Below are 26,583 nucleotides of genomic sequence, written 5' to 3'. Positions count from 1 at the left end.
TTGATAAATTGTACGTAGTCCACAAAGTTCAACTTTACATGACAAATGCAACCAAACCCATAATGTGTCCTAGTTTATCTACAAGCGAAATTGGTCACACATTTCATTCAATGTCTGTATTAAAGATACTCCAGTGTGGGCAAGACACGGAAAAAGGTGGCATTGCACAATGTAGCTTATTGAAAAGCACCATTATTCAAATGCTGTTGCTTTCCAAAATACAATATGACTTCACAGAATATTTAGAGTAACGTGTAATAATCCTGTAAAACTGTCGACAAATCAAATTTCAAAAGACTGGTGAAAATGAACAGCAAGATTTTTGTTTGCCATCATCCTGGCTGAGCTCTAGGCAACTGCAGTATGACGGATGGCCCTCACAATAAGAACTGACAATGTACAAGGGGTTAAAAAAAAAAAAAACACTTTATGAAAAAGTGACTTGACTTCAAAGTAACTTAATTACAGGTGTGGCACAGGTGACCTGAGGGTAAACTTTGCATCCACTAGAGCAGCTACTCCAGCTTGGCGGTGCATTCCAACAACTGGCTGTGGTGCACATAAGGCTGCAGCAGAGATAATAAAATGGGGGAATATACTGTACAAAGATTAAAATAAATTAATTACCTTTGCAAATATTGCTATAACTTTGGGTGATTTTAGGGTTTGTGTAAATAACAAGTATTTATAACCCCTGTAAGTACTAGTGTATTTGTCTGTCATCTCTTTTCGGATAGTTTTTAGATTTTTTTGTTTGTGACTGCTGTTTGTCTGCATATTAACATAATAACATAGAATGACAAGGGAGCAGTCTCAAAAGGTTTGACGTGTCATAAACTGTCATAAATTTTTAGACTGTTTCAGTGGCACAGGCTACAGTGAAAACAGGTTATAGTGGTCACATTGGTCCAGGTAGAACTGATCATTCTAAGTGGAGGATTATTAGAACTATTTTTTTCTCTAATGTAGATGTCTAACTGACATCTGAATATTTATTACATTAATATAAAGTGATGAAACTGACAGCTTAACTATTAGCTGAATTTTATTGAAATAAAATACAGTACAGCTATTTCATTGCATCAGCATTATGTGACATTATCAATCAAACTAATGAGAGCAGCTTCAACCACAGGTGCTTTACTCGTACACATTTGTTTTCTGTCTTCATTACCAACAGCCATGAGCTTCAGTGAAACAACATTGTACACTAAAAGAAAATGACTACTTACAATGACTATATAATACAAGACTACTTGTATTATTATTTCAACAGCATTTGTATAGGAATGATTCTGCCCCAAGCTTTTTGATTACTATGAGCAGTTGATCACTATGATTCTTTTCCACTGTAATAAGTAATTTTACTTTCTTTATATATGTACTTGCAATTTTACTACAGATCATATGACTTTTGTGGAGATTTGTTACATAGCTATTGTTACTTTAAATTGTGAAACCTAAGATCTGACTGCAACAGTTGGTGTGAAAACAAGTTCACTTACAACTTCCTTATGCACCTCTGTTGTGAAGATTTGGAAAATGCGCAATCTGAGAACTACACTGATTGGGGCAAAGACCAGCCTTGTAAGACCAGCAAACCTCCAAATGATCCAAAAGCTTTCACAAAAACTCAAAGTTAGCCTAAATCCCCCTCATACACTAGTTTTTGAGTCCGACCAAAAGCTTGTGTTTTCAAATCTCTATAGCAGAAGTAGTGAATAAAATGTCATGGTACACTGTAGAGTTTTGGACCACGAGTGTCCCTGCAGAGCAATGTTTCGATGTGCAGGTGCCCATATTTTTGGCATTAAGTATTCTACCAGCAAGAGCACAAAGGTGCTATTCTACACATGGCCATGCTCTCAAACCTCCCTGTAAAGGGAGGGAACCTGGAAACAGAGTTTCCCTACGATTGTCGCTGAAGAAAAAAAGCATTTGAGTGGCTGAAGCGGCAAACATTTGATATCTATTAAAAAACACCACAGTACAGATTAATAGATAGACTATTCAAATAAATCAAATAAACAAATCCTTCCTCATCTCACTCCCTGACAACTTTTTCTGTCCATCAGATGAACTCTAAAATATGCTTTCAGCCAATCAAAGAAACATCTTATTCAAACAGTCCCCTCGGGAGCATGTTTCCTTGATCTTAATTTAAGATAGAATCTATGGTGAACACTGGCTCAGGGCATGGGAGGCACACGCTATTGATTAATTTTTCATTGCCGTTCTTTTAAAGCACCAAGGACATGTGCCACATCAAATCTGCTCAACCCTCAGCACCCAGTTTAATAGCTTGCTTGAAACAAAACAGTCTTTTGAGGCATGTGGTATTAAAAGGTAAAGAGGGGAATGAAGGAGAGAGGGTGCCTTGATTTCCTTTCAGGCTCACCATATTTCTTTTTCTTTTCTTTTTTTAAAGGGCCTTCGTAAGCACTCCTGGCATAGTGAACGAGCACTTGATTGGAGTTAAAGAGGAGCCAGATGTCTGTGTGTCCTCATATCCATGCTACTCTCTCTTTCTGTCTCCCTCGTTTCCCATCTGGATGCTTTGCAATCCTCTGGCCTTAACTATAACTACTTGTCGTCTGGTTATCCTACATTCTGTAAATCATCAGTAGATACACATAGGGAGAGCGAGAGCACAGGTAACAAGAGAAACACAATGTCATTCATTTCATCTGGAGTATTTATGAAAATCTACATCATAGTTTCTCAGATCTGAGGGTTTTTCTTGCTTTTCTCTTTGTCATATTATTGGAAATTGAATAACTTTGTGTTTTTGACCAGACAAAATAAGCACAAAATAAGCACTGCACAGACTTTACTTATAGATTCTAAATGCTTTAGATGGGATTTTGCGGGGATTTTTGTATAAGCAATTGGTTCAAAAGCAAGACATTTAGTAGTAAAAAAATCACCCGTACATGCCAAACACAATATATATACATGCCAATACATATACTAGAGTAAAAAGAGAAAGCAAATAAGTAAGAGGGATACAAATACCTCACATTCATTGCAGGTAAATCAAATTCTTTATCTCAACTCGATAATGAGGAAAACATTTCAAGGTTCAAGGCTCGTCCTATGCTTTGCTTGTAAAGCACACAAAAAACATCTTTTAATTTGAAATGCTGTCAAATATACAGCCAAAGGGCACTTTCACTCAGATTACATTGAAGAAAATGAATGTAGCCTTGTAGTGATTAAACTACAAACAAAAGCTAGTTTTCAGATGTTATTTCATAAATGACTATTTCCTCATGATTACCGCCACATTTCACATCTAAACTCTGTCTGAAATTCCTTTTAAATTAGAAAACATTATCATTCATACAACCATATACCCAGGAAAAAAAGGTTTATGTTTAAAACATGTCCTCGGCCACTTAAAAAAGGTGGGCACTATGTAATTCTGCAGAAAACTATAACCCCCCTTGTAAGAAGTTAATTTAGAGTAGAGAGATCTGCGATACAGCCTCACCTTTCTCTCAGATTGAGGTGTACTTGGTTCTTTGGTCAAACTGACAATACAGAGATGTACATGTTTACACAACAGCACTAACCATCACCGCCTGACATCTCAGAGCTGACCAGCATGTTACCATGGAAATAAGCAGTCATCTGTCCAGTCATACAGATATCGATCACCCCCCCTGTGGTCTGGAGACTGCTGCTTTTCAACACACGGAGCACACACCCTTTTCTCGCTCATGTGCACCCTCATTTTCATAGTCTCAGCAGCATTCCATCTGAGCTGCACAGCCTGTCAATGGCAGAGCAGAGAGACGGAAGTCTACTTTCACAGTAACACTGCAGGAGTCATTGATGGATTGTTACAACGTGGTCCTTGACTTGTGACGTAAATCAGGCCAATCTTTACAGAGACTGATGCTATAAAGCCGTCGTAGCGGTCAATAAGCGCCTGCAGCACACTGCAGAAGAATAGGTGTCTGGTCCATCTGGACTGTTGGAGTCTACCTGCAGGCACACTGTTACCCAGGTATGTGTGCTGCTCACATTTCCCTCCATCTTGCTTAAGGAGGTGGAGAGAGCATATGAGACTTAGCAGTGTTGCACACTTACACGCTGGTCAGACTGGATTAGAGCCAATTCACACAGTCCTCTATTCCCACCTCATTCTCTACTGGGAGAGGGGAAAGTGCCAGAGAGATTTCATGCCTGAGACAGAGGAGTTACAGTTACGTGTTCCCAATAGACAATCCTAACCAACACTCTCCTTCCAGCACATCTGAGAGCACTCTATCCCACCGACGCACGCTGACAGCGTGAAAATGGGAATCTGCCAGCAAAGCAGGGAGCTAACTGTAGCCCAAAATCGGCTAACCAGGCTAAACGCTCTACCTTTTTTTCCACTTTCAGTTTTTTTTTTTTAAGAATGACAGCTCATTGCATTCAGTATGTTAGCCATATCTGTGGGCTTCTGCTGCAGGATTGACACAGAGGTAACAAAGGTCAGGTCAAATGCTTCAGCATGCTCTTGAGTTTGAAGAAACTTCTTGATAACGAGGGTCTCTGGCATCTTTTGACACTGTTTGCAGAACTTGTGAAAGTAGGCCGCCTCCACACCTCGGATGAGCAGTTACGGTAGAAGGTGGGGGAATGCTGTCATATTCCATTTACTGAACACAATGTGGCTATTGCTACTGATCGAGAGCTACTCCATCCACGTCCATACCGGCCAAGCCGAAAGACCTACTCTTCCCACAGAAATAACCAAGCACAAAAGAACAGTTTGACAAAGAAGCAGAAAACGCAGTCGATACAAAATGTCTCTGCAAAATGCCTCAAAGAGCGAGGTTTGTCTGAGAGCATGGGCAGAGCAGAGGCCAGGTCACAGTGTGCTGCTTTGCCTTGCCTGTGGTCCTGTTAAGCTTTACAGTCCTCTTAATCCTTACGAAGCTCTCAAAAGGCAATGAAATACCATTTAAGGTGACAATTCAACACTTGCTAAACCATTAACAGAGTTTCTTCTTTTTTTCCCAAAAAGCACCTTAAATCCATTCTTTAGAGAAGGCAACAGGGTGCCACTTTATGGGATACTGGGAGAGACAACAGGTAATTGGAATATAACCGTGAGGAGAAATTAAAAAGTATAACTAATAAAGTGATAGCATAAATTAAATTTGTTAAGATTATGTTAGCCTTTTGAACACAACATCAACAAGAACAAGAACATGCATTTGTAAGATATCAGTCTTGTGCCTTAATTTCTTGCAAACAGAGACAGAGTTGTTGACAGCAAATTCAAATATATAACCATGAATACTTCCACTAAATTAACATAGTCCAATATTTCATTCAAGGCAGAAAAGATGCACTTGATATCTTTTCCGCGGTTCACTAGGTTCAGTGTGTGTATGTGCAGTGTGTGTGAACGTGCACATAAGTGTGTGCTCAAAGCCTTAAGTGATACACTGTTTATCCTCTGTATGAGTTGGGTCTCACAGACAGAATGAACACAGTTAAAACCATTTAGATGCAACATGCTCTGATAAACAGATTAGATGGCAGATTATGAGTATTTGTGTAAAAGCTATTGCTCTTTGTTGGTATCACAATATTCAAATGCTAATAGGTGTTACACACCAATCTATTTCAAAGGAGAAACAGCAAAAACCAACAAAAGACCTCCCACTTAATTTCCAAGCTGTATAATTTCAGAATCCCTCATTTGAAAGTGGGACCATTTACATGCAGGAATTGTGTTGGCAATTTATAGCCTTTCCAAATTACAGCCCATTAGCAATATCGGGCTGAAAATAAAAATCCAAGCCATAAAAATGACCTCACTTGCACAATTTGGAACATGCTCCTCGACATCATTCCAAAAGAAGATAAACTTGTGTGTGTGAGTGTGTGTATGGTTAGAGGGGTGAATGAAGACAGATACACAGAAGGAACAAGATTCAGAAGCCAAATAAATAATGGGCTACTTACCGGAACTTTGCTCCCAGTTATCTGCATGCAGCGATCAGCGGAGAAGGTTAATGTGCAAAAAGACACAAACAGCACAATCATTAGTAGGCCAGAGAATCCTCTCCATTACACGTTGAGGCATTAGCGCAACTTGCGTGACATCACAAACACACTATACAACAACAATTTTTTCAAGCCAACAAGAGAATCTTTACAATTATGAGCACATACTGAAGATAATGTCTGTTTGGCAGCTGCAGTTTCCAAATTATGAATGAGACAGATGTGACAATGTGGATAAACGCAAACAAGAATTTGTAAAGCAATTACATGACAAAGGTATTATCAATACATGACAACAACAGATGTGGAGGTGATAAATTACATTTTTAGACATGCTGTTTTTTACACACAGGATTCATTAAGTGATTAATCCCCTTCATTCCCAAAAAAGGACCACTGACTGGTAGGGATGTAACAATTCACTCAACTCACACTTCAATAAGATACTCTTGTACTCGTCTGGGTGAGCGGGATTGCAAATGAGCTTGTCTGTGTGGTTTGGCCGTTTAGTTGTCATTAAGGAGGTACGTGCATAGGGGGGGCTGACCTGAGCTCCTCACTGCCGGCTCTCATGCTGCATCATCTTAATTGTACTATTTGTGCAGTTCAACACCTTCTTGCAATATTTGTAAACTGTTTTCATCTTTTATGTTATCTTCTCGCCTTTATTACTTTCTGACTTAAGGAAGCTCAGATACTGCCACACTTTCAATTTGAAACTGCCGAGTGCATCTTCTATTTCAATATCGCCTGTCACTGAGCCTTTGCTTCGTCTTATTTACGTTGGCGAGCTGTCTCTAGTCTCGGACATGGCGTGGGACGTTGAACACGTAGGGACGTGACACGTCGAGCAAGCGAAGTCAAAAGTAGATTACGCCCTCTGCGATTCAAAAACAGTATCGTGGTTCATTTTTCATCTCACCAATTTGAATCTCACATATTTTTGATCAATTTTTAACTGCCTTGCAATGCAGCGTTACATCCCTACTGACTGGTGTGGCCAAAGGGGCTTTAGAGGGTCTCCCTAGGCTGATATCAATCAGCTGCCATTAATGTTGAGCTCAGGTGTCAACTTTGTCTTCCGAAGCTACCTTGAGCCCATGCAGTCAGCACTGTTCTTGGAGTTTAACCTTGTTATCTGTCAATAGTGGCAGGTAGCAGGAGTGTTTTTATTACTGCAACTGTGGGGTTTGTTTCACAGTAGGAGGGTGTCTCTCAGCTGAGTAAATGTATTCAATACTGTGGCTTAGCTCCTCATTTTCTGCTGCATGTTGCTGAGGACTTGTACTTTGATTGCAGGAAGTTACAGGACAAACTGAGCTCCTTGCTTTTTTTATCATTTTTTCTCTCCTGTTTTCACTCCCGTCCCATTCACTCCCCCCTCCCTCCATCTCTTCTAATCTCCCTTTCAATTTCTTTTATTGTCACTCTCAAACTCTCCAAGTCTTTGGCCATTTGACGCTTGATTTCCCTTCTCCATCCCTGTACCAAGAGTTTATGACAGCCATAAAGTCCATTTTACACATGCCACCACCTGATCACGCACATACTACTTTCTAATCACACTGTGTATCCACTTTCCTTTGCTCTTCAGTGAAGGCAGAATGTCACTGTCTAACACTGGGGAATGTTATACCTGTATATTACAGCTTACACACCTTAAAATAAGTCACATTGACATAACCCCAAAGACATTGATGCCTACAACTTTGGATATAAACGTCTGAAACTTGTTTAAAAGCAGCTTGACCAAAAAACAGACAATATCTTGAGTGTGCACAGACAACAGTCAGGGAGGAGCTTGAGGGGGACAAGCAGTTTCATTCACAAGAGGTTTGTATTTATAATACAATTTCACACCTTTTTGTCACTAAAACAAAGGAAAAACTGCTATAAGTTAGGACCCCGATTTATAATTTGAGTATCTGATTTTTAAGCATCATTACAGTATGAATAAATTAAGGCCAAGTCACTGATCACAACTGTATGAATTTACTTCTCAATACAAATGCAGCCATTACCACCCTTTTTCATGATGAATGTAAAAAATAAACTAATTGCACTTATAACATTCATCAATGTGATATGAAAGGGCCTGAATGATCTGAGCAAATGTGAGGCTGCATTCAATTTTTTTTTTTTTTTTTGGCACATTGGTGGTCACATCAGTTTTTGAGAAATTGCAATGCTAATACAGAACAATGCCCCTTTCAAGACCCTGCCATCACACCCTTCCTTCATCGGAGACACAGCTAGTTTGACATGAAACAAGAAAATTTTCATTAAAAGTCAATTTCTGGGTAATAAGCAATTAGTGTAAAAAGGATTGTGGTAGTTTTAATGATGTTGGTACACATTTAGAGCAAGAAGAAAGAGCAAGAAATGAGCTTGGGAGAGAAAGGCTGTTCATGCAAAGCTGATGGTCAAGGACGTCCACAGACACACTCCTACAAAAGCAGAGCTGGATTCCATTGAAACACAGTTCATTTTCAAATGAACAGGGTCAATGTACAATTCTCCCATAAAAAATAGGGAGGTTATAAGGGTTTGACTTTTCTTCAAAAGACATTTGACGAAAATAAACAAAGTAACAATCAGCCATATTACCCATCATCTGAAGCCAGATAGCTTTATAGAAATACCCCTTTGTGGTATATTGACATGTATGAATGATGACTACATATAAAGAAATATGAACACTGTGAGGGAAACTTCAAGAACCTAAAACTATTCAAGAAGCCAAATTATGTTCATTCACAAATGTCCTGATTGTATTTCTGTGGCTGCAATGAAATGCAGTTTACAGGATGCTCCTAAATTAAAAAAAAAACACTATTTTGCAAAATGTTCCACTGAGACCTTATAATAATCTAGAAAAAAAGAAAATTTAGAAATTAAAAAAAAGAAATTAAGATGAAGGTGCGAGAATCCCGACCAAAACCCCAAAACTGCCCTCAAAATGCAGCGTCCAGATATGGCAGAAAAGGAAACACATTAAAAGCAAACACACGAAACCAAACAAGACACCCCAATAAGTCCAAAATGCACCACTGCTACATTCAGCACCATTTACATGTTTAATGCAACATTGCCTTATTTAGTCCACACAGCATGCTCATCAGCAACCACAAGCAACACTAGCCCCAGATCATGCCTAACCCTGACAGAGAAGCACATTTTAGCCACATGTGATTCTTTATAATATATATGCTCCTGTATACACACGTTTAATATTGGGGAAAGAGTGGATTGTATTTTTTTAAAGAAAGCAAAGCAGTTACTTAAAAGGGAAAAGCAATCACAACACCTGCCTTACAAAGACTTGGGTATCTACATTTTTAACACGTTATATTTTTTATGTATTTGCTGACAAACTGTACTACATACTGGTACATGGGCTTCTTGTAAGGAGTCTGCTCAAGTTCGGACGTTACAGGAATCCAATGACAGAATAAGAAAACTACAGAGTACAGGATCACTATAAGGCAGTTTATAGAACCTTCTTACAAGCTGCAGGCTTGGATGCTCGAGCTTTACTGGAGCTCAGATTTCTATAAATATACAAAAAAAAAAATCTCTCTTTCCATCTATCAGGAGCTGAAAGGACTAAAGAACATCGATTTAATAATTAAAAACAGAAGCCAGTTTTCAAAATAGAATAAATTAGGCATTCTTAGAAAAGTAAACATATTGTAAGCACTTGAATAGCACTTGACATACAGCAAAGAGCCGAGGTCGAGATCGAACCCCCAGCCATTGCAGCAAGGACACAACCTCTGCACATTGGGGCATCGCTTGTGAGCAAAACTAACTAAACTATTAATTAAACAGAATGGGCCCTGAATAAGAAGAGGGCTCAGCAACAAAACAAACTGTAGCCACTAGAATTTTTGACATTTAAAAGGGTTAGTTTGGACTCACTGAAGTCAAACAATAACACAAAAAAATAACTGATTGAGACAACAGAAGACCAGTAGCTCCCACGATTAGTGAGCTAAAATTACTGTTTTTGTCAATGGAGTCTGTCGGCCTCAATGAGTGCACAGATGAGGAACTGGAGTTGTCAGCAGCTTCCCAGTCGGAACAGACAACCTCAGGAATGGTAAAGCTGTGAAAATACTTATATAATATAGTGTATACTCAAACCGTTCTTCTTTTTTTTTTTTAAAGTTAGGACTTTTTTTTAGTGGCTTAAATATGTTTTTCTGTTCCCAACCGATCCACAGCATCTCATTACCTAGCATTTGTCGCTATACTCTGTTTGCCTCTCAAAACTGGGGGCGTGTAAACTGTCATCTATGATCTGTAATACACTGACAAGTATTACAAGTACCTCATACAGTCCTTTACTTAAAAAAATCTAAACTATCCCTTTAAGTTCAAACTAGAGTCCTCATGGTTACTCATATATTATCAGTATTTGACAGTTCATGCATTTGAAGGTGTTCTAGTGTAACTGTATTCACTTGTATGAATCCGTGCATGTACAGATACATCATCCCTGACACTCACCCATCCCCTCCCTTCAGTCCTATTAAATGTGATAGCAGGGATGCTGACAGACTTTACATTTTGTCCTCTGGACTTTGACTACACAGATTACGTTATTCATTTGAATAAAATATCAGTGCTCACAAAGCATAATGGGCCCTGTGAGGAATTCAATCATCTCGGATAATCATCATTATCAATAATGCCAGTTAATTACCATAACAATGAGGAGGGTAATAAATGATGATGTCAAGAGAGAACTACCAGGTTCGGGAAGCAATGGGGGCAGAAATCACTTTTTTTTTCTTCGGTGCTGATGTGAATTTCACCTCACAAGGTTGGCCATAATTTCAAAAGAGGATAGGAGAATTCATCACACATTCATGAACTACCATCAGAATGCTTTACTTTTCACTGCTGTTTTTGGATAAGAGACACGATCAAGTTTTAGATTACTCACCAAGAATGGCAAACTTAATCTTCAACATATTTCATAACGACCAGTGCAAGCAGTCAGAACAAAGACGAATGGCCCTATCTTACACCACAGTGCAAAACTGTTTTCATTTTCACGGCCAGCACCCATGTTGTGTAAGTAGCAAATGTACTACTAAAGGTGTGGTCAAATGAATTGTTAGCAGATTGCTGTCCTGTGGACAGAATCCCTTAAGTTGCTGGTACAAGGGATTTTATTATGAAACATTTACAGGACCGTGTTGTCAGCAATGCAGGAGCTTGCACAACATCATTATTTAGTGTTATTTATGCTTATAAATGTGGAAATACAGTACTAATAGTTGCAGCCTATTGTTGTAACAACACTGTATGTGTGAACACCACAAGCATGAAACACACTGCAGCTTGCCGAGGCTGCTGCCATGCACTGCTGACACGGGGCTGTGTGAAACGGGCCTAAGACGCACCTATTTAGGAGGGTTCTCAGTGCCTATACAGCCTGCTTGTTACTCACACACAGAGAAATGTGAATGGGTTGAGGGTGGGTGAAATTATTAGAGAAATATTAATTACATTCTCTATAATGTGAACATAGCAGAGAGCAGAGCAGAGCTGCATTCGGCCTCCACATTAAGAGAGATGCTGTGTGTATTTTTGCATGAGAAGCAGTGTAACTTTATTGATTACTTCCAAAGCTAAAAGTTTTGTTTCATTTCCTTTGCTATTTTCCTGCTTAAATGTACCAAGATATTACTGCCATGACATTACCGCTCTTACTGCGTTGATCTCCGCAGAAAACTGTGATACTATGATATATTACGATACTAAATACAACCACTTTGGCCTGTGCGCCTTACTTTGCGCTGTTTAACTAACAAAGTGGAATTGCACATGCCCTAAATGCACTTGCTCCATGCACTTCAGACCATGCGCTACAGATCATCAGATCAAGGCCCAAAGTGTATGGTGCAGCTTGCTATGATGTTGCATATACAGTATATAAAGTTACCATAGGTTCATGCTGAACACAGCCCAGGGTCCTTGCTTTTTCTTACACTACTATTTGGTGGTTATGTTTTTACAATAATACTACAGTTGAACCAAGAGACAGACATAACTTTAATTTCATACTCAATAAGCTAATAATGTGCCAAGGCACCACCACTGCAGGGCCAAACAAAAACAAAAAAGCTTCCATGCAAGTACACAACTTGACAACCAACAATATGCATGCAGGCACATGACTGGACAAGCACTGACCATCCACCTAGCATTGAGTGAGTGAGTGAATACAGTTTATATCTGATAGCCTACAAAGGCAGATTGCAGCACAATGGGAAAAATAATAAATCAAAATTGCAATCAAAGATGTGGGACTCAAGTATGAAGAGTGGCGAGAGATGACAACACAAGTGAGTGCGCAAGAACAGATGACAAAGCAAGCCATGAAGCAGAGGATCAGGTTAAACTTATTCTGGAAAGTCATGTCGAGTGTCATGATACTTCAGCTCAACCACTACAATATCTTTGTTAGGTTAATTCTCTCACTTACAGATTTAGCAGTGGCTGAGATGTACTGGACCACCATCTCGCGTTTAGTGCTCAAGTCCTTTCCACGCAGAGGGGCTTTGCGTTCCTCATTCAGGTTCATGTCCTCCTAGATACACACAGACAGTGAAGACAAATGTTTTGTAATGGTAGAAACTGGGTACTGGAAACTGGTACTCAAACTTATTACAACAAGGAAGAATGTTAATAAATTGTACAAAATAAAGTGAACTGGTAAAATAAGATATTTCTTTTAGTTGAAGCATTCGTGATTTTTTTTTTTTTTTTGCACAACAGTGGGCTGAGTCTGAAAGCAAATCTATGGAAATGCTATACTTCAACTACATATATCATAGCCAAATAACTGCATTTCAAAACTGTCAACCATATTATTTACAGTACATTTTCACTAGCAAGAAGTATTTCAGACTTACCAATTACACAGTTTTCCTTTCAATAACCATTTTACATTAGATCCTGTTCTTCTACAGTAGAATACATTTCTTTTCCGTCCATGTTTCTTTGTCAAAGTCACAAGGTACATCAACAGGAAATACTGTCAGCAATAATTAGTCCTTTAAACCAAAGTATCAAGACTACAGCATATAAACTGTAGACCCAACTCCGAACAAGACAGCAAAATCAAACAACACTGCTTCTATTGAGGCCATGCAATCACATCAGATAGGCTGGATAGGCTGGATAGGCAGTATCTGCGTGTTATTGGGAGTATTATCTTCGTGCTACTTTAATTCTGCATCACAAAAGAGGTCTTTCATGTGAGAGACATCAGGGGATGGAACGAAGGCCGGACAGAGCACTAAAAGCTAGGGAATGACATGATGATTAGAATGGAGGGGGATGTTTATCAGAAGCACTCTCTCACAAAGAGACGGCTAGAATGAACAGAGAAAAAACATTCTCCTCAGGGTTTTAGGATAGTGAGCCTAAAGTTGTGGAGCCATGCTGCCCTCTGCTGGGGAGTGCAGAAAAATCATGTGTTCTTTCTGTTGCTTGATCTGATGTGGCAGTGATTCCCCTCCATCCGATACATACACGCATATGTTGCATCCACTCTTAATGGGTGACTGTGAAATTCACCTGGGAAAATTAAGTGTGTCACTTCTAAATAAGAACACTGTAATACAATGTTTTAAATAACCTGCCCCAAGTAATCTGATTCAAACTGTTTTCGCTTCATTTGTCAGTGAGGCATAGACAGGAATCCCATCCAGGGGCACCGTGACCTAAATTCCTCCAACTACATTTCCTCTAGTAAATATCCTCAGAGCAGAAAAACCATTAACATCCTTTTTGTGGAACAGGGAGGGGAAAAATGTGACTGAAAGTTTTACAATTGGCAAGTTTTTTCACCAAAGGAAACCAGCAGGTTTTTTAATTAATCTTTGAACCCTGCTAATTTATCTACTTAATTGGCATTCAATAAACGAGGCATAATGTGGTGGGGTGAGTATGTTGTAGGAGGGGTACGAGTAGTGGGCCTGCGGGACGCTTGTCAGGGGGCAAACTGGAGGAATGAGCCCTCCACATTTAGTCTCCAAAATGATTAATGCTCTTTTATTAATTATACCCTCATAGACTTCATAAAATGAGTCCCAGGATATCTTTGGCTATGGTGCTGGTGTAACTGAAATTATAGGATGAGCTTCTATCAATGACAGTGGCGATACTGACAAATATGTTCTAGAATCTAGATGTTGTCATTTCATGTTGGTTTGGCAAGCTCTTCTAATGCTTATTAGACTTCACTTAACTTGCTTTTGCCAAAAAAAATCTCTTTCTTCAACAAATCAAGCATCATGGACACGAGTTAAAGGAACACGGTCTATTTAAGCAGACTGCCATCCTGTATATGCGTAGAACACACAGTGCAGTATTCGCCCAAATTCTGGGCGAATACTGAACAAAATAACAATATGGTCAATTAGCCAATGCTTTTTTGTTGTTATTTATTTTGTTTTGGGTGTTATTTATTCCCCTTTATATACCAGGGAAACAAAGAAATCCTCATTATAAAAAAAAACAACAAAAAAATCTGTTCTGTTTAAAATCAAAAACTTTTCACTGTATATTTCATTATGTCCTCTCTAATGTCTATTTTTTTATTGCTGTGAAAAACAACAAATTTGTCCTTCAAACAACTGTATCAAGTTTCTCTCTCAAAAAAAAAAAAGGATTACATCTGAATGCATTGTGACAACCTTATAATTTACATTTGCCCATTATTTTGACAGAAGAGGGCTTGAACACATAATAATGTAACTCGACACAACCTCTGTTAGCTGTTTGAGTCTGGTGGCCAGAACTAACAGCTATCGTTAACTTGCTCTCCACTCGTCGATCAACATGGGTTACTTGTTTACAATGTAGCATTATCATGGGAAAATAGAGTGTACCTGCTGGCACGTCGGTAATCTTCTCATCCTGAAGGCATCCAGTTTTTGTAGTAAACAGTTTTCTATTGTTATATTGTTATTCTAACGATAGGACACCATTAGTTTGAAAACGTGTTTTTAGTCAGCACAAAATTTATGTGACAATACTGAAAAAGAAATCTGCCCCTGCCATTAGCGAATGGCATTTTATCTGCCAATGGGTAGAGGGCAGCTAACAAGGTGAATATAGGCCAATACCAATGTTTGGACGATAAATTGTTGCATCCCTAGTGCATAACAAGTAGGACAATGATACACTGTTTTCAGTCCTTTTGGCTCTGTAACTCTGCCATACTGGATTTGAATTGAAACAATGGCTGAGGTTAATGAGCTGACTTTTAGCTTAATTTCGTCCCCTTTGATTACACAGACTCTCAACTGAATTTGTAGCCCCTTGTAAATATATATCCCACTGAGTTTTATAACAATTCAACAACACACTTAAACCTACTAAATACAGCCAAAGCAACCATGCTTGTGACTGGCCAAGTCAGCCACCTCAATCCAACTAAACAAGTGTTTCACTTAATAGAGACCAGCCTGCAAGACAAGCAATACGTAAAGATGGCTGCATGACAGACCTGGCAGAGCATCACCAGGAAGAAACCCAGCATATGCTGAATTCAATGGATCATAGATTGCAGGAAGTCATTAAATGCTAGGGATTTGCAACCAAGTATTAAATGTTGACTTAACTTAAGCTAATGATTTGGCCTGTAAATTATGTTACCCCCAAATCTGTGACAAAATGTATAAAAGTGCTGCAATTTCAATATGGTTTATCAAATGTATAAGCAAGCACTTTAATTTCATAGCCATAGTTTCATTTTGACTAAAATGTCCTGGGGTGAAGAGCCAAACAACAAAATAAACAGTATCTCACTGTCTTTCTATCGAGGAAATATCCTGTATATAACTACATGATGGGCAGAAATTCCAAAATCCTGTGGTGCGATGCAGCTGCAAACACAGCCTAATCCAGAGAGCTACAGGCTTCAGATCATAGAAAAGAGCAATTAATGACTAGCATCAAATATGACTGAGCCTGAAATGGATATGAAGAGTCCGTGCAATGGGGAAAAGTGGATCTAAGAAAAGTGGAAGACGTATAAAAATGTTTTGCTTCAACTGTGACAAATGGATTATTTCGTCCACTACCCTCAAGTCTGATCCATGGGTGTGCAAGGGCACACACAGTAACTCTCCTGTGGGCTGGTTTTAATGTCCTGGTGCAGAGTGTAACTGCTGAGGGATCACATAGGGGCTTATTACTAGGAGTGTTCATCCTGACAATGGCGCATAGAGAGGCACATAAAACCTCAAACTGGCCACAGCAGCACTGCAATGTGACATCCTTCTTTCACTGGTCCTTCTTATGTGCGAGCACCGCAACACCAACAACAGTGACAAACCTGCACCGGAATCAAATCAATTCAATCAATACTGAGGATGTAGGTCAGGGTCTAGGGGGTTTCCATGCTGACAGACAGGTAAAAGCATAATTTGGGTAATAATGCTCCAACTGCTAATGAAAGCACACATCTTAAAGCGCCCAGATGCAGCAAAAAGTAATGCCATCAGGGAGATTTTTATCTGGTTGGAGCAAATGAGATGACATTCAGTGATAACAATGGCCAATGGTTTTCTGTAGAGTCACCTTAATTTTGCAAAGGCTAAAAAGCAGGGCTCAGGATTAAACTGCAACAGGGGGACAAAAACATGTTTGGGACGAACAGAGATCTTTCCCAGGACACTTTTTAGGATGAAAGGATGCAGTAAACTCACAATAGACATGTTAGGGAACATGCCACATTTTTACAGATAATGCTTAATTATGAACAATAAGTCACTGCTGAAATCAGCAGGAGCAGAGCTAGTTACCGCTAACTGTTAGCAGCCAGTGGCCGGAACTAACAGCTAACAAAGGTTGCATTGCGTTTCAATGATGCAACCCAGCATTATTTTGTAAAATTGAGTATTGGGCAAAGTAAATTATAACTTAACAAAAGATGTATTCAATGGAATCTCGTAAGAAAATCAAATAAATACAGTTGTTTGACAGAGAAAGTTGTTGCTGTTTTGAAAGCAATATAAAAAATATATTAGAGGGGGAATTGTAATATATATCTTAAAAGATTCTGAAGCTGTTAAAATAAAGGTTGTTGTAAAAATAAAGATTGAATTTGTTCTCAGTCAAAGACACTGTACTGAAGGACTTTAAAACGGTTATTTTTTTTTAAATGAGAAGAATAAGATTTCTTGGTTTTTCCTGACATATTCAGTAGGAATAAATAACAAAACAAGATAAACAAAAACAAAAACACATCAGATACCAGATATTAGTCAAATGGTTATTTCAGACATTGGTATCAGCCCAGAATTTCACAATCGGTGCATCGTATTTTCTTCAATGGTCCAGACAATAAAGAGTCACATTGATGAGGAAAGGGTTAAATGAAAGTTTAGTGTAAGGGCTTTACAGCCTACTGAATGCTGATTAAGTTAGTTCACATGTTTATTTTGTGTTCCTAGGTTGAACCTCTTGGATTGGAGTCTGCTACTGCAACACAGCTGCCTCCTTAGTGAGATGCAAATACCGGACATTTCATCAGCGGCTTTACTGCTGTGCATTTTGATGAGGGGCTCTGAATTCCATCTGTGCACATCTTGAGAAGTCCAACGGCAGGACACAGAGTAAAGACATACACTACATCTAAAGGCACTGCTGACGGTAAATGCTTTTTTCATACATTTTTATCGCTGTAGTTTTATGAATATACTTCCCCTCTCAATGGTTAGCTTCAAAAATTCTAGAAAGAGTTCATTTGGTTTTCCTCACAACTCCCACCAGGGTGTTTCTTCCTATATCTTCCCAGATCCCTTTGATGACCTTTCAGTAATAGGCTGTGTGCTTTTTAGGCTTTGAGATACAAAGCGCAATGTGTAAACCACTTTCCAGAGAAAAATATTTTTACTTTCTCCTAGTCATTAATGCACAGTGGGTGGTCTCACTAATATGGCAGGGGTCATCCCTTCATTTGAAGCAGGCTAGACATCTAAGACTGTGGCATGTAGCACCATAAAAACAATCAATAACAGAATGGGTGTAAAGACAACGAGTGCAATGAAACTGTGTGTGTATGGCACAAAAAGAGATAGAGAGATGACAAAGATAGATGCTGAAGAGAAGCTACTGCCATCCAAAGAAACTACCCACTACTGTCATTTCTATGTTTGCTGCATCAAAGCAGAAAAGTTTATGGACTATGAGAGCAAATAGCAGTGGCCTCAAAAGTACATAAGTAAATAACCCTTTTCTTTTTGATTTCATTACTGTAATTATACTTTCCATCCCCAAGTGTCAAGGCCCGTCAAATGTCAGACCAGCAAACATGCCTTCTGTGTCGTCTGTCACTGAGCAAATTGAAGCCTGGGTTTAATGTCACGCTGCTGTGAGCACAAACATAGTAATTGAGAGGTGAACTGAGTGACAGGGATGAGCACCCAGGCAAGAAAACACTGAGCAGTAGCCTGATGAAAACCAGGAGCACTGGTCGCATTTCTCTGGCCCTAGCAATAAAGACCATTGTATGAGAAAAAAGGAAAGGCAGGCACCGTACCTAGCACACACACACTCTCAGAGACATTATCTACAATAGTACACACAACCTATGCAATGAAGCCAGAGTAATTCAGCTCCCCACTTCAAAGAGATGGGCTGAAAGCTTTTTGTTAGATTTCAATCCTGCAGTACATAAGGCCAAAAATGCATTTCAATGGAGAAAATCACAAGTGTGACAGAGCTTTGACCCCACAGATGAGTGCGAAGTGAATTTCAAAGTTTCGTGTTCTTCTCACAGTGGCCTAGGGAATGCGTATAAGGAACCCAGCTTCACAAAAGCTTAATATCTGAGGGCAAAAATGCATTAATCTTTACTATAAATATTGTATATATACTGTGCGTATCTCAGGTTTATTTTGGATTAATAAACACTAGATACTATATTTAAGTTAAAGTGTTGTAGCATTGTAAATTATCTGAAAATGAATCTTCATGTGACATATTTGTGAATTTATTTTACATGTTGTGCCTCAAGTCAGGGTTTGTCATCAAAGACAAGGTCCTGTGTAACCCCATGAGAGGGCACTGTTTCATGTCACCATGGGAGTTTTGCACACTGCTTTTGAGATATGCTGCCATGATTTAACATCTCATTGTGTGTGCTTTCACCCAAGTATTGATTTGTGGGGGCTTAAACCTGCACAATATTTACATGATTCGCAAACCACTGTTGTTACATCAGTGATTCTGAATCATACATATGAATACTAAGTACTGATGCCTTTCTAACCTATGTCACAGTTTGAGAGAAAAAAAAATCACATATCTATACATCTACAGATGAAGTTCAGCCCTGTCTCTGCTCACAGCTCTATGTGTTTGTGTGACTAAACTCAAAAGTACGAGAAGTTTGTTTGTGGATGCACATGCTTATATGCACCATTGGGTCTTGGATTATTTATATTGAGTATGCAAATGCAAAATATCATGGTTTCAGATATGATGCTGCAATACATTTTGGTAAAACTGAATTTGTTCATTTACATCATTCATATCTTTATTGGAGCATTGTATCTAGGCAAATTAAATAGTCAAGTGACAAACTATTTTAAGATGGTGCATAAAACTAGGAAAGCTTTGAACAGTGTTGATTTAATTATCATCCTTGTTTGCATGCCTGGCAAAGCTTTTCTCCACAAAACAAAAATCTCATCATCAGTAGATTTGCGAAGTAATATATTGACAGGAACTTTCTGCCTTGTCAAACTCCTCTTCACAGACATACATGTTAGCAGCTCTGTTTCTCTACATGTGCACCTCTTTGGATAGATTTATGAACCAATTTAAGATTTCATAATAGAATACTGATTATTTATTATTCTGTGGCAGCTGTAATAAAACTGCAGTGGAGTGCTTCAGATGACCTTATGCAGAGGAAACACTGCAAGAGAAAATACAAAGCTCACCATCATCTTCTCAAAGAGGTCAATAATCTCCTTTTCTGAGAGGTTCATGGAGCGGTCGTCAAAGAGTGGCTGAGGAATGGGTAGCTCCGTCTGGGTGGAGAGGGGATCTGTTGGATGCTGTATAAGGAGCTTCTCTTTCTTCATTCCTGTTTTCCTGAAACTGGTGATTCGATCACGCTGAAACAAAACACAGTGTTTGAAATGTTAAAATAGGGCACTGTTAACAATCCTGTTTAGACTAAGCCAAGTATAAGGCTCTCATTTTTTATGTTATTCCTATTTTTCCCTGAAAAAGAAGTAAAAGTTGATTGGATTAAACAGCCTGTAACCCAAATTTCATGTACCCACACATCAAAGAGTTGTTCCGTTTCCTGCTTTCAGAGGACACTGTTCACCACGATTTACAGTAAACAGGATCCTCTGAAGGCGAGGACAGCTCCAAATGTATGTTTGCTAATAAAAGTGGGAAAAATAGGGCACAAAATGCAAAAGAGCTACTGATTTTGCTTCAGATCAGCTAGAATCCTTGCAAGTTCATTTAAGAGTTCTTCCAGACTTCATTTTGTATGGTAAAAAGCATTGCTGCTTTGACCTCTGTTGGTTCAGATATGTAACTCTATTGCCCATCTCACCACACCCAACATTTACAGCCAACACTGGTGCTTTATACAATATTGGATTGTGAGGTGCTGCACAGCACAGGGAGGACACAAAGCAAGGGCCAACCACTAAAATTTCAGTGCAAGCATGTTATCAAGACTGGCTGTAGTTATTTTGTTGAGACATGGGGTATTGACAACAAGTCTATAATAACACAATTGGGACCAGGAGGCTGTAATGCTCATTCCAAACCAGAAAACAAAACTGTTAGAATGACAGGTTTTGCTGCTGTTATATTCTTGCTACTAGTGAGGTAAAAAAAAGTTTGTCCTAAGGGTGGCACAAGAGGCATTCCACCCCTGTTTTATAGCATTAAATGACTACTTCAAACCAAACTCATCAGAAAAATTAACGCTTGAGAACAAATCAGTGTGATTAGGACTACCTTAACAGTTTGAAACCATTTTTCGGAAAATTTTATTTGACATGTACTTTGATTTTTTTTTTTTTTACTTTGGCCCACGGCATGTCCACTAACATCAAAGGGGGTACAGTATAGTTTTTGATCCATGCAGCAGACAGCGACCAGGGTCGGATCAACATGTTTTAGCTTCACTTTTGGGTAGCTATTTCATCATCCACCTTATTATACAGCCTGTGATACATAGACAAATAAACAAACACCAACACCATCTCAGGAAACAATAAAAAACAAAACTACAAATGCTCACACAGTAAACTGTATATTTGTAGTCTAATTTTAATTTCAAAGGTTTTTTTGGGTATTTTTTAAAATCCATTTTGTACTTGTTCAATATTTAAAACAACTACAGCTAAAGTTTGCAACATACTAGATACGCAAAAAAAAAAGTATTTGTTACAGTATAACATATGACATTTATCAGGACGTTACTTACCATCATACCCACAGGATTACCTGGTTTGTGTTTTTGGTATTAGAATAGTTTTAGCATACAATATCAACTTAATCTCATTGTGATAACGTCACTGTGGTTCAGTTGAATTACTTTGTGAAACTCATCAGTTGAGAATATTCTGGTGAATGTAGAAAGTTTAGTGTGAAAGCAGAAAAAGTGCATGCAAACAGACAATGTTAGTCCTATTTTGTAAAATGGAGTGAAGAGGGCATGCTGAATGAATAAACATATATAAATGAAATGGAAAGACAAACATGACATGATGACTTACATGATGTCACTACTATCAGTTGGCTGAAATATTACTGGTTGGATCAAACATACTGTGTGCTAATACAAACACAGCATGAGCCTGTAAGTGTCAAAGTTAAGCTATTTGTTAACTAAGGGTATTAAAAAAGCCCCAGGCTCAAACATCTAATCGGAAGTGCTACTGATAATTGCACACTGAATGATCTATGAGCTGCTTATAAAAGTCTTGATGCTATGGGCTGAATTTTGTTCATTATGAAAAATTTAGGATGTCTGTGGTGTTAAATAATAGCACCATGAAAAATCATTTTTCATTTACACTGCATTATGGAGGCTGCCACAACAATAAGTGAGATAGCTTTAAGCTTACCTTTTTTTGCTATTGTAAGGTAACACAAACTGTTGTGTTACCTGTGTTTGATTGTTTGATGTTTGATTAATATATGAATTTAATGAATCTGCTTGTAGCACATTCGATCCATCCACATATTTCAGTCATCAAGTCCCATGCAGCCATAACAAAACATGAGATGATGTTAAACAAAACTAGTCACACCAAAATTAAACCGAGCACCTTACCATATCATCAGCCAATGTTTTTATGTGTATGTTCTGTTGGAGGGAGGGCACAGTGTGAAAAACAGGATCCAACAGAAAATGACAACACCGCAAAGTGCACTGTATGTTTCCAATTGGAAGTGTGCTCACATGTACAGTGTCCTCCGGATACCGTCTCATTATCCTCTCAGAATCTGAATTAAGTTACCAATTAAGAAATGCATATTTTTACACCAGAAAATACACACAGGATTTGCCACTAAATAGCTAGGAACCATTGTGTGTTTTTAAATGAGGATATGAGCATATCCAGGATATTGTACATGTGTAGGATGCAACAATACTGGATGATCCCAAATAATAGTGTATTTTATGTATGTAAACATAAGTGTGTGTTCAAGGGTGAACATCCCAAGCACACACACTTTGGGCACATACAAAACAAATGTATAAAATGATGCATATCATAAAACACCTGTACTCCCATAGCCACAGACACAATATGCATATTTGTCCATAACACCCATTTAAACATGTAGGTTAGTACAGCTTTGTTAAAGTTTTGTATATCCCCAAAATAATACACTTTATGAGTTTGAGCAAGGCAAAGAATATGAGCAAAGCAATATGCAAAACAGCCTGGCACATTTAACCACCAAAGGGTTATTTTATTTCTGTGTATTCTAAAGAGCATCTCTTGTGGTGACAGTGGCCCAATTGAATCATTCTCGTTTATGGTTATTGTAAACTGCAGTCAAAGAAATTCTCAACTTTTCAATTATCTCCGTTTACATACAAATCAAATATTCGCTTCCTCACAAAATGTTACAAATAGCTCATATAACAAATTAAAACCACAGCTTCTCTTTACTACAGATGTTTATCTTCATCTCAGACACAATAAGACAGGCTACTGCCAAAGGCTTGTGGCTCGGCAAGGGACAGCCATTTGAAACACACCTCAAATGGGAAGCAGTAGCAGCACTGCCATATGCTGTGGCACTAGGCTGTGAAGCACTAATGAGTAGGGAGATGTGGGGTGGTGATGGCCATAAAGCCTGCCTCCAGCCGCAGATTTCTCCCCTATTCCAATCAGGAAACTACTGGTGCCGGGGTGAGCAAACAGATTGGCTCTAACCTGCACCTCTCTCTGTGCATCTTCATCAGCTGTCGCTGTGGGCAACACTGAGCAGGCACTCAAACTGCCATATCTATCACTAGTTTTGTCTGCAACAACTGATCAACAGTTGGGAGATAAAGCTATGAGCCACAGAAAACAAAGCTTCAGTCTCTTTGTGCAAAGCTATTATTTTGAGTCAAGATAACAAATATGTCTCATTCATGCAGCATTATGCATAGAGAGGGTTCTGCCTGGGATGTTAAGCTATTTGTTTCACCATTATTCCTGGCCTTAAACACTGATGCACAACTTCTAACAACATTAAAAAGCTAAGAATTTGACCTGGGCAACAACTTTTCCCACTTCCAACTCAGAGCGTATGTATCATTAAGCCCAGCATTCTCTTGCAGTCTAAAACTGCGTGAAACAATAGCTAATTTTCAAATGGAGTACTTAAACATTTTCTAATCAATTTAACAACAATCAAACCACTGTTTGGTTAATTGCCTTGACTTGAGGGCCTTTCCTTGCCCATTATCTTGGCAACATCGCAACAACGCAATTTAACATCTAACAATTAAGCTTGCATGTCCTCTGGGCTTCTCCCGCTTATTAAAGTAAACTTTTTCATCATAATAAATGTTTATTACCAAACACATATTCCTCTAAATAACCTAATCAAATTAGCTCTGGGTCCCTCCTTAATCAAATATGATTATGACTCCATGCAGATCTTTAAAAATGAAAACACAGTGCAATATCCCACAACTTGAGAGTCAATTTGGGGACACAAAACCATGCCAGTATGCACATTTTTTGCAATAACGTCTTAAATTATTATCACAAACTACAATTAATGCTAATATTACATTAACTCTTTGACACAAAAGCATTTAATTGATCTTAGTTTCATCAAAAGAATTACAACTGGTGTTACATCCAAGACGGACAAAGGACAAACTTTGTTTCGAATAGGCTACCATTACACAGCTTGCATAGCAACAATGCCTGTTATTCCCAACCAATTTAACTAGACCATCTGTATGATGTCATTTTAACTCACTCACTGGAACTATCACTATAAAATCAGTAGCCACGATGCCTCTTTAAAACGAGTTTAGAAGGAAATTAGGTTTTACTTTAATTAGTTCTAATAATAACAAAGGATTACTTGGAGCTGGTAGTGAGGACTATAACACTATGTGCCATTGACAGTTCTTGGAAACTTCATGAAACTATCTTCTGTTCCTGTTTAATCAACTGCTTAGCTCAGCTACAGGCTAGAAAATCTTTGCAGCACTCACACTGCTTTGTCAGTGTGGCAAGAAATTCACATTTACTGGAAGAAAAAAAAAAGAGACTTCCCCAAGTTGAGAGAAGAGCTGCAAAAAATGTACGAATTTCTGCAAATCTTATTAGCCTCGTACACGTGTACACTTCCCGCACCACATACTGTGTTCATTCATGTAATAAACACCAAAGTAATTTTAACTGTTTACGACACAACCTAAAACCAATTCAGAACCTTTCCTCACCCCGCATCTGTTGTATTCAGTGGAGTAAAGCACATTGCTTTGCAGTCAACATAAACAACAATTCAGGGCCCTTGCACTGAAGACATGTTACATACAGTGTTCAGAACCATGAAGCAATAAACTATTATTAACTCTCTAGAAGCAATAGTGATTGACATCAGAGAGCTGTGAAACACAGAAGAGAATAAAAATTTTACACTTCACACCCCACAATAACAACAAACGGGATAAAACACTGCTAGCAAAATGAATGGCCAACAAAAGAAAGTACAACATCAACTCACTCGTATAGCCAAGAATAAACAGGCATGCTACTTGTCCGTATAACAACTTGTCCGGCTGGGTATTGTTGAGAAAATTAAATATCACTATATTTTCATATACTACAATGTTGCAAGGTTTATTTTTGGTGCTTTCACAAAATACTGCCACAACAGGACTTTTGATAAATAGTCATCAATAATGTGGATATAATGGCTAAGTAGGTAAAGGCAAATATTAGCAGTTTGAACAGTCTTGTGAGCTCAGAAATTACATCAACTTTCCTATAATGACGCCTTTAAAACCAGGACAAGAAAATACTTACGGTATTACATTATCCAAAATCTGAGATGACATCTTGTCTTATATCAGGATATCAATAAAATATCATTATATTGTTCAGCCTAAATAACAATGTTGATACTTAATGTGCCATGTTAACATGAAAATGATATACAGGAACTTTGTACCCTGAGTCAGGAATGACAAACTAAAATTAAAAAAAATAATTTAAAAAAACATAACAAAACCCCTACAGCGTTGTACAGTGGTATGGGTGATTTGGATTGTAAATCTGAAAATACTGTGCTGCAGTGAGGACTTTTGTTCACTTCTAATGTATTACTTACTTCAGTAGCTCATATTGTTTATGTGCAATTAAACTAAATTTGCCTATTGTGACAACAAAACTAAAAAGTGGCACAGACGTACACTACAAATAAAGCACACCATACAGGAGCACAGGAGACTGCTATTGTTCAAACCGTACCATGGAAAACTTGGTTTGCCAATTTGCCACAGCTTGTAAACATGACAACACCCTACAGCACAGTAACAGTATAAAGCATAAAAGATCTAGAGACACATGCACTGATCACTACACACCTTAAACCCCTACAGCTCTTTTCAAGCCAGACATCTACCAGTCAGCAGAAAACACTGATGAGAAATTTAGAAACAGCTTAACATAATGCAAAAGAAGGATTGTTATTCCAAAAAACTGACAGCATGGCCTGAATACATTCAAGTGGGAAAAAACTGCAAGTAATCTGATGCACAGCAAAGACATTGCAAGTGCATCATTTGTGGGAATGGTAGCTGATACATGTCTGTGCCTTACAACAGAAAATTTGAAAAAAGAAAAAAAAAACACTGCCTTGTGTTGAATGTCACCTTAAAAGATTACATTTGGACTGTTGCTCCAAAACATTTCAATAGAGTGCAGCACAGCTCTTACTACAAAAAGGTACAACACCCTGTCCAAAGCCCTGCTAATGCATATCAGATTACACATTTGACAACACAGACATTATTAAACCATCATCTAG

At 38.3% G+C, this 26,583-nt stretch overlaps 1 protein-coding gene across 1 annotated transcript in view; it reads right to left on the bottom strand.

Annotated features, from left to right (window-relative positions):
- diaph2 (diaphanous-related formin 2) overlaps nucleotides 1-26,583 on the bottom strand; it is a 462,996-nt gene that overhangs the window by 420,495 nt on the left and 15,918 nt on the right. The window contains 4 exon segments of the mRNA XM_088080903.1: nucleotides 5,971-5,991; nucleotides 12,512-12,616; nucleotides 19,992-20,168; nucleotides 22,361-22,393. Of these exon segments, the coding sequence (XP_087937029.1) occupies nucleotides 5,971-5,991; nucleotides 12,512-12,616; nucleotides 19,992-20,168; nucleotides 22,361-22,393 (336 nt within the window).

Source organism: Plectropomus leopardus, chromosome 8, assembly GCF_026936395.1.
Source record: "Plectropomus leopardus strain MGB_pleo_1.0 chromosome 8, ASM2693639v1, whole genome shotgun sequence".
Taxonomy (NCBI): domain Eukaryota; kingdom Metazoa; phylum Chordata; class Actinopteri; order Perciformes; family Serranidae; genus Plectropomus; species Plectropomus leopardus.
This window is presented reverse-complemented; position numbering and strand designations above follow the sequence as displayed.